General features: G+C 40.7%; 1 protein-coding gene across 1 annotated transcript; it reads left to right on the top strand.

The window, feature by feature from the left end:
* The first annotated feature begins 343 nt into the window (after positions 1–343).
* fbp2 (fructose-1,6-bisphosphatase 2) lies at positions 344–9,622 on the top strand. Its single transcript, XM_061260070.1, has 7 exons — positions 344–630; positions 1,798–1,960; positions 2,507–2,599; positions 4,352–4,492; positions 5,026–5,163; positions 7,764–7,883; positions 9,155–9,622. The coding sequence occupies exons 1-7, from the start codon at positions 458–460 to the stop codon at positions 9,341–9,343; spliced, it is 1,017 nt and encodes a 338-aa protein (XP_061116054.1). The 5' UTR covers positions 344–457; the 3' UTR covers positions 9,344–9,622.
* The last annotated feature ends 410 nt before the right edge of the window (positions 9,623–10,032 follow it).

Genomic DNA, 10,032 nt, shown 5'->3' with positions numbered 1-10,032 from the left:
TTGATGGTCATCAAATTGGAGCATACGATTTCATTTCACTTTGCTTACATGTTGCACTCACTTAATTCACTAGGGTCTTTACAGAAGTAACTCAGGTGGAGTAGGCTATCTGACCCATTTGGGAAGCCCATTTGGGTTTCTGATTACAACCTGGGTTCCCTATTTCTACATGCAGACCTGGTCAAACGGAACCATGTTGTGAACTGAACATTATCAAATGGCACGTCACGCAAGGTTCTGCAGCAGTCTGTGTTCTGCACTGTGGATTCCCATAACCGGACCCTGCTGCAACTGCTGTCACTTGATATCCACGACATTCAGCTCATAAATATAGCGCTGGGCTGGGCGCTCATCCACCAGAGGCATCTGAAAAGGGCCAGGCTGATTTGTAACTTCACTCCCTGCCTGCTTGCCGAACGCATAGCCACACGCAGCTTCGCTCCCAGCGCCAGCGAAAATGTCGGATCAATCGGCTATCGACACGGACGTATGGACCCTTACGCGGTTCATCACGGAAACCGGCCGACAGGCTAAGGGAGCGACCGGCGAGCTCACTCAGTTGATAAACGCCATGCTGACAGCGATCAAAGCCATCTCCTCGGCCGTCAGGAAGGCGGGGCTTGCTCACTTGTAAGTACTACCTGTCTCCATGGTAAAGGCGGGTACGATAGAGGCTGTGCACGGATTGACAAACACAAAGCCTTTATTGCGTAATATAATAATAAATTGGCTAGGGTTTCTGCCGTGGAATAGTTAATGTGTAACGTATTTTCCCTTGGGTGTTTAATTGCAGAATGCAGTTGGTTAAACTGATAAAGCTTTAATATTTTGACACATTGTTAGAGTAGATTCATATGTTCTGAGTTGACGTTCAGACGGACGTGCTTCGATGTGCCAACAATATGAGGTGACCTATGACATTTAGGGCTTGTTTTTAGGGACTGTCCATAAACATAAAACAAGTTTCAACAGCCAGTAGATGTTTAATGTATGCATATCATTGTGACAGTCAAACCAAATTTTATGTGCGTTTTTGTCTTTTTGTTAGGGATTTACAATAAAACAATAGATATAAATAAGTTGTATAACACTGGTGTTATTAATTGCATGAAACCGCATGGTATTTCCTGATGGGTCTGTGCGAGACACCTTTCATTCAGGCAATAGTATGATTTGCTTCGGCCTGTAATGCTGCCTTCTGTTTTAAAAGCAAAATGTTTGATTTGTAGCCATGCTGTCTTAAATTATGCTATTTAAGTAGCAATTCGGAATCTATGCTACGCTGACAGTTGATTTAGAATTCAGATGACCTAGACCATCCCTTTCTAATCCAGCCACAGAGTACGTGAAAGGTCATATTGGAGTTTGGGTGTGTGAGGGGGGGTTTGTAAAGGGTTCAGCTTGTTTCTATGGCACTGGATAATTTGTTCTTTCGTATCATTCTTGTCTAAGTTGGGGCTGAGCATTAATGGACTCAAAGCACGGTGGAGTAGAAAAGCACAGTGTTTTATACTACTGTATAACAGCACAGTGTTTTATACTACTGTATAAAAACATCAGTGTTTTATACTACTGTATAACAACACTGCCCAATTGCAGCATTTTTGGTACAAATACTGCACATTTTAAATGGTGAAGATGGTGGAAAAAAACATTGCAGACTACATTCAGTGCAGAAAAAAATATATAGTCTGACACCTGTCAACTGATGAATACTCTTTAATCTCGCATTCTAAGTTATTCTGGATAAGAGTGTAAAAATGTTTGTAATGTGATAATACGGTTTGTAACGGTTAGGCAGGGCATTGCCGGCACAGTAAATGTCACAGGAGATGAAGTGAAGAAACTGGACGTTCTGTCCAATGATCTGGTCATCAACATGCTGCGAGCGTCCTACAGCACCTGTGCGCTGGTCTCAGAGGAAAACAAGGACGCCATCATCATACCAGCCGACAAGAGGGTATGTCATGCACACAGCTGACCACTAGGTGGAGCACTAGTATAGTTGAGGAAAGAATGTGGCAACTTCCAGGCCAGAGAACTAATTATTAGGTTTGAGCCAAAGCGGCATTTCATAAGAAATGTGTTGTTCTACATTTGGTAGTTATGTTGACCACTTCAAATTATCTTGCAAAGATAAATATATTTGGGGTAAATCTTTCATCTTGTTAATGCGTCGAATTGCCTTTTGAATAAAATTTTAATTCAATTATTTATTGAAACCTAAGTGTATCTTTATAAAACTAGATGTCAATATTTGGAATTTAAAATATATTATAACAAAGTCAAGCAATGCAATTTAGACAATTCTATTTCATTTTATTCATATTTTAATTTTCTCTTTCTGAGAAACAGACAGATTAATAAACAGACTACGTGAAGAAATTTTCAGTGTGTAATTTCACATCTTTGAGTGAAATTAAAAAGTCTTATCACTTTATTTGATGTGTATTACAATGCATGTCTTTCTTCAATGAAAGCATTGTTGTCTTTGTCTTACGCACAGGGCAAATATGTTGTCTGCTTTGACCCATTGGATGGCTCCTCCAACATAGACTGCTTAGCATCAATAGGCACAATCTTTGCCATTTACAAAAGAGTGAGTATACAATCAACGTTCTGCATCCAATGAGAGATGGTAATACTCAGGGCATGAAAGTTTCTTTGACAGGGAAAATGTCCATGTGAGGGCGGCACGGATGGTGCAGTGGGTAGCACTGCCACCTCACAGCAAGGAGGTCCAGGGTTCGAATCCCCGTCGGCCGGGGCCTCTCTGTGTGGAGTTTGCATGTTCTCCCCGTGTCTGCGTGGGTTTCCTCCGGGTACTCCGGTTTCCTCCCACAGTCCAAAGACATGCAGGTTAGGCTGATTGGGGAGTCTAAATTGCCCATAGGTATGAATGTATGAGTAAATGGTGTGTGTGCCCTGTGATGGACTAGCGACCTGTTCAGGGTGTATTCCTGCCTTTCACCCAATGTATGCTGGGATAGGCTCCAGCCCCCCTGCGACCCTGTTCAGGATAAGCGGGTTAGAATAATGAATGAATGAATGAATGTCCATGTGAGGCATTTATGATTGATGTTGTAAGATTTAGTAAATTAACGAAAATAAATGCCATAGGTAAGGTATACATTATGTGCGTAGAAAAGGCCATGTTCTGGAAGAACATGTTACGCTGCTGTTTTTGGTGCCTTCTACCTATGCAGTGGGAAAGATGGCTTGCTTTGACATCCAGTCTGCTTGTACTACTCTCTCACGCAGATTGAAGAGGTAGAAGTCTCGCTTTCCAGCAACAACATCACCTGCCTCAGCTAGGACATGGGTTTCCTCTGTTTTAGCCTCCCTTGCCTCATTTTACCATAAAAATACTAACGATACTCAGCCACTCACAATCACACAATCGTGTGGCAGGTGACATCATGAAGATAAAACTGATTAAATATAAATTCATTTACCATTTACCAAATATGAAATATGTTAAGTTTTGATAGGTTAGGTCTGATGCAACCAGAACCTTCACTAGCCAAACATTTTCTGTAAGAATGTTCTGTGAGCATTGAAATTTTTTTTTTTTTTAACAGACACAGTAAGTACTCCAGGACTCGGTCTTTCAGAACTGAGTGAACACAGTAAAGAAAGTTTACTTTACACGTAGCCTCTCCCCTCTCTACACAGACTTCTATTGACCTGAAAATCCAATCCGTTCTCTGTACATAACTGTATTTTATTGTACAGGAGACTGCAATGACTCTTACTCACCACATGGGGGTGCTCTGAGCTTGTTAAATTAAGATAACACCGCATGAGGGATCCCCTAACCTTTTTTCTGGAGAGAAATGTGCGTTTTATTTCATTATGAAGTCAGCAACCAATTTAACGCCCAAAAAGGTGAAATTAGTTTAGTGTGTTATCAGGGACCAGTTATGTGAGTCTACCCTGTACCCACCCAACCCTGTGGCTCGCCAGAGCGGAGTTAAAGTTCTATGGGTTTCATAAGGTTCTAGGCCCAGTTATGTGAAAGTGAAAACTATGCCGTACTGGCTTGTATGCCAATATATAAGATTAATTTAACTCAATATGTTATGCTATACTTAAATATGAGATTAAATTACCTTATACAGTGTGTATATTTTTTGAACCTCTACAAGCTGAGGAAGCGTACCACGCATTCATCTTTTATATAATTATTGTCTGGAAACTAATGCCACACTAAACATTTCTGTGTTAAATTAACTCTTACAGTGTACATGTGGTCCCTGGTATCAATTAGAGTTTAATGTAAACTGGACATTTTACTTTTTTGTCTGTCAGATGTGCAGGTAAAAAATTTTGTTGCGTTTTTCAAATGCAGACTTCCGAGGGCGAACCGACTGAGAAAGACGCCCTGCAAAAAGGCGACAACATCGTGTGCGCAGGGTACGCGCTGTACGGCAGTGCCACGCTGGTCGCTCTGACCACCGGGGCTGGAGTGAACTTCTTCATGCTCGACCCGGTGGGTACAGTTTCTACAGCTTCACACAACGAAAAAACCCTGCAGATTCTCTGTTTGCCTTGCCCAATAAACGAAGCCTGTTTGGGGCGCGGCGGTTTATGTAGCGATGAAACGCGTTGCCAGAAATAGCACAATAGCCCACTGTCGTAGTCCATCGTAAAGGCCTTCAAACCGAGTAGTGAAGCACTAAAACTGTCAGCAGGGCTGTGGTGGAAATGGAGGAATGAATGAATGATCTAGAGGAGGAATGCGAAACAGTGTTATGCAAATTGTCCTTTTTTGCTCACTTCAAATGCAGTTCTTTGTTTGTATTTTTTTATTAAGATATTCATAAAGTTTCTGTTCACAAGCAGATGTTTCCAAATGTTCCCTGGAGCCTAAAATGCCAGCTTTACAGAGAAGTACACTTTTAGCCTTCTACTTGAAATTGAGGTCTAGGCTGTAAATGGGGTTTGCTACTGGCTCCACAGTGTGATATGGTTGTGCCATGATAATGAACACACAACCTTTAACTGCATGCTGTTCATTTTCAGGCTTTGGGTGAGTTCATTCTCACAGAGAGGAATGTGAAGATGAAGAAGCGTGGAAAGATATACAGCCTCAACGAAGGCTACGCCATGTACTTCGATCCTGCCCTGACTGAATACTTAAAACACAAGAAGTTCCCTGAGGTACTGTACAATTATAATAATCACATATAATAGCGCTACATGTAATAGGTACTATGGGGCATTGTGGTTAATTAAATCCTTTTGTGTTTGTTGTCTCCTGTTGTTTTGTTACTAGGGCTTCCAGATACACACAGTGGTTTTTTTTTGTACAAATGAATGGCTCAAGATCTTATGAGCCCCAAAGGCCATTTAAACTAGATGCCAGCATCTATTAAAAATAACTTTAAACAGATAGAAGGGGAAATAGGGTTACAGGGGCACAAACGATGGCAGGAAACAAATTCCCTGAGACAGGAGATTCTTGCTGTCCTTGCAGGATGACAGGACTCAGCGCATGACAGGTTTCCTCACAGAATGACATGCAGGGCACACAGGGGTGTGATCTTCTTCCTGTTTGGCTGTAGCCTCTGTCAGCTGATGTTACCGAAAGCAAGCGGTTCTGCTGCGGTTTCGCTTTTCCGCAGGAAGTGAATCACAGAGAGAGGGGCCCCGGCACATTCCACATGGCACAGCTTAAAACGCACAGCATACCTCAGGCAAACTTCACCGTACATCCACGCAAAGACATGCCAGATACGAGAACATAAACCTCAAGTGTGCTGTATGCTGTCATGTCACAAGGAGTCGGACAGAAGGGGTTGTCATGCCCTTGTACGATTGTGGCCACTGACCCATCTGACCATTAATAACAAGATAGCAAACACAGTGCGAAAATAGCCTTAGCGAGGAGAACTTTGATATAAAAACATGGTTGAATTATTCTGTAAACACTGGACTCAAGGTCTATTTTCCACTGATGGATCACTTTATACGCTAAAAGTGAACTCTCAGCTATTTGTAAATAAAGTGCTAATTTCTGTGCAGAACAGGAAGCAGCTGGATTGTCTTTCTCTTTCATGCCATTAATCAACTGTAGCAAGCATTGGACTGTAGGCCTGCTGTAGGGGTTTTGACCCACATGACTTTCCAAAGCACTATTCATGACGAATGATCACATGACTATATGCTACTTTACTACACGTACAAGCTTTTCTTACTACTTCTAAAAAGTCTTTGTTCACAGAAATGTAATGTTTTCTCAACTGTTTTGGCTTAACGTGTCTGAGTTCAACATTTATACAGCTAGCATTTCAATTTCAAATAGCCGTGGCTTTCTTTTCCACCTTTTTTCCTCTGATAAGCGTTTCTGACCTTTGATCAAATGGTTATTTGTTGCTCTTCGCGCTGTTTGAGATCACAATCCTTATCTGGTGCTTTATCCAGAACAGTCACAGAACATTCCACTGCATCCCATGACTTTATTCCTGACTAAATTAAATATTCCATAAACAATTTTTAGTGTACAGCTTAGGTATGTTGTGCTCACTTATAGTTTATTTATGTTTAATGTTGTAGTGTTTAGCTGGCTTTGAGTTATTGTCACAGAGAGAATAATATTTGGGATTGTTGTTACAGTCAAATCACACTGCATTCCAAAAACATGTTGTCGTTTGTTATTCATGTTGGGTGTTAAAAAGGATTTGTTCCTTAATTAGATTCTTTAATCTTTAGAAGCTTCTTACTTAGAGTTGGCTATATGCAGCATTTGAAAACTGATCTGTTCTGTCATATCTCAGGAATGTTTGGGCCTTTGAGTAACTATAGCTAATGCTTCAGCAAAGCACTGCTCTGCGTGTTGATGTCATGCAGGCTTATGGTTTCCTGATTGAAGCATTTTTCATGGACATTTTGTTTCTAATGCCAGGGCTTTCAAACCTGGAAAAAAATAAATAAATTGGTAGACAATCAGGGGCACAGTGCATACATTTTAATGACTTATTTTGACAAATAGTGTTTGAAATCTTCTGCTCTTATTCAATATTAAATTCAGTTTTTATGAGACACTGTAGCCTGGATGAAATCTATTTTTCATTACATATGACTTGCAAAAAAATGCATGTGGAACTTTCTGTTCTTCAGAGTCACACTATCAGCAAGTTCAATGATGACCGAACTTGACTCACAAAACTGTGGAGAAAAAAAGCTAACATCTGAATTTTGTGGGTCAAATTTAACACTGAATCTTGGTTGACTCAAGGTCACAATGTAAGGTAAAAACTGTCATTCACATTATGTTCCACAGATAGTGTATAGCCTTACATGCCTTACAAGTAATCAGCTTATAACAAGGCCTTTAAACCCTTTGAGGGGTGTGGCAAGGAACAGGGTCTTTAAGACTTAAAGTCAGAGTTTTCTCAAAAATGTCCATTATTGCTCAATATTCGTGTTCCAGACGTTTTAGCAGTTGTACACATCAGCAGTTTGTTGTAGAGAGGTCTGTTGACTAGGGCCTTAAAAATTGATTCATTGCATATGAAAAAAGTGAATAAACCCAGTTTTTAGTTTATTTTACAAAGTGTCAAGGAAATTAATACACAACTTATGGAATCAAAGCTTTGTAAACCAATTTCATTGTTCAATTTCATGTATGTATCACCGTTGGAGTGTCCTCTGTCAATTTGAATTGAGTATTTATTGAATAGAATAATAACCAGGTGCATCTATACTGGGAAGGTTCTGAAATGCATTTAGCAGACGCTTGCCCTTGTGTAACTCTGCAGGATGGTAGCGCCCCCTATGGAGCGAGATATGTGGGATCCATGGTGGCTGACATTCACCGCACAATTGCATATGGAGGAATCTTCATGTACCCGGCCAATGAGAAGAGCCCAAAAGGAAAGGTCGGTTTGCATATGTAAAAACGTAATGCAAAGAAAATAATAGTTCTGTCTGACACCCTAGACTTTCTTGTTTGGCCACCGTTATATAAATCTCATTTTCATTATGAAAGAAATGCTTCTATCCTTCTGTAATTATTTGTTAAATTGTGCATAACATTGGGTTTTAAGTATCTGTACGTAATTTAGCTTCAGAATAATTTAGCGCAAGAAAATGCAGAAATATTATGTTTGTTCCATCCAATCAAAACAATTCCCATTTGTCTCCCATTCTCATTTTTCCTGGTAAGTATCCTTGGAAGACTGTAACCCATAAAGACCATGCGCTTGAATTCTCCACAGCAGAGTCTAGGGAAGGCATTCTTTTCAGATCTCTTCCTTTTGTTCACAATGAAAGACCAGTGTGAACAAAACCAGTGAAGACAATTCATATATGTCCTTTTAATAATATTTTCATATACAATGAACAAAATTAGCTCAGATTGAGGCTGGAATAGTTCTTCACATAATACAATCTACTAAATTTCCAATGTTTTTAAACTGCTTCTAAAATTGTTTCATACTTTAATCATGCTTTTTCTGTGTCCATGTGTAACAGTTGTTTGTGTAAATTGAGGGAAATGGGATGGGAGAAAGTAATGGTTTCTAAAGCTTTAGGAGTCAAAACACCTACCCCCATTCTCATGTAAGTCAATAGACGATTACCATTGCACTTCCTGTAATGTAAATGAACATTGACCCTTAAATAGGAACAATTTCCTCTTCTCGCCCTCGAGCTTCTGTTGAAGTGGCTGTTTCACGGTTATTCCAACATGACGCAAATATAGGCTACTTTATATTTAGTTAATGTTTAAGTAATGGACTCTAATGGCTTTTTTATTGAGGTTGACCTGATTTCACGAGGTATATCGCACCAAGACCTCATCGTGAGAAATCTCAGTCATGTGGTGAGAATGTGATAATTACTGGCGTTCTGTATTTTCACAAATCAGCAACAATAGTCGCCCCAATTCAGCTGAAGCAGTGTGGACAGTAAGTCGTCTATGTTTTCTTTTAAACCCTAATATCATACTGCGTGATGCCAGCTAAGAAAGCCAAGTAAGATGAAGAAAACACATCACGTCAGAACTTCGTTAGAGTGTGAAGGGGAAAGCGCAATGACCTCATTGATTCTGATGAGAATCGCGGACATTTTGATCCCTTTGAGTTCTGGGTAGATTTATTTGTTTACACTGTTGTTTTGGTTCGTTTTCGCCCCGACTCTGTGTACCTAGCTGAGACTGCTGTATGAGTGTAACCCCATCGCTTACGTCATCGAGCAAGCGGGCGGCTTGGCAACGACGGGGACACAGCGCATTCTGGACGTACAGCCCGAGACCATCCACCAACGGGTACCCTTCTTCGTGGGCTCCACGGAAGACGTGGAGGAGTACCTGTCCTTTGTTAAGAAGCATCAGAAATAGAAACTCGCCAAGCCACACTGTTCCCAGATCAGTTTAATTCAAGCATCTCAAGTAATCTGTCCGTAGGATAGTTACTATTAGCTAAACGCGTGGCAAATGCACCGAGGGTCAGTAAATCGCAAAGAAAAGAGTGTTGAAGCTGTTTCTTAAGAATGCTAAGCAGTAAAGCACGATACATGCAGAACACTTTTTCATGACGTCAGAATGTATTGATTGTTCTTTTCTATGAAAAGTACAATAATAAAGACTAACTTCACACTCCTTGGCCGAGGATGAAAACTGCTTCTGTGTCTCTTTTGTAACGTTAAAAATGTCACATTCCTTCCTGTTCTTAACCAACTTTCTTGTCAGCAGGCGCCCGAGTCCTCTCCCTGGGTGTGGGTGTGGGGTGGAGTGGGGTGTGGGATGATCACTGGTCATATTTGTCTTGCAGAACAGGGTGTTGGCTCTCTACTCCAGTCCCTACTTGTTATGAACACAAAGCGCTGAGTCAGCACAAGCTGCTGCAAGCAGATATCAGGCCTACAGTAAACACTGCACCCTCAAACAACTTTTGGAACACCCTTCAGTCATTGAAAACAGCCTGTGCTCATTTCAGACACTTCTGTGCCCCGAGTTTATAAAATAAATACATTTACATGCGCGCAGGAACACACACACACACACACACACACACACAGTACAGACAC

The sequence above is a fragment of the Conger conger genome, chromosome 11 (genome assembly GCF_963514075.1).
Source record: "Conger conger chromosome 11, fConCon1.1, whole genome shotgun sequence".
Lineage (NCBI taxonomy): Eukaryota > Metazoa > Chordata > Actinopteri > Anguilliformes > Congridae > Conger > Conger conger.
This window is presented reverse-complemented; position numbering and strand designations above follow the sequence as displayed.

Excerpts from the sequence above, each read along its gene's own strand:
- fbp2 (XM_061260070.1), top strand. The coding sequence starts at position 458 with ATGTCGGATCAATCGGCTATCGACACGGACGTATGGACCCTTACGCGG. Across the intron at positions 1,961-2,506 it reads TCATACCAGCCGACAAGAGG|GGCAAATATGTTGTCTGCTT; the intron begins GTATGTCATGCA and ends TCTTACGCACAG. Across the intron at positions 4,493-5,025 it reads ACTTCTTCATGCTCGACCCG|GCTTTGGGTGAGTTCATTCT; the intron begins GTGGGTACAGTT and ends GTTCATTTTCAG.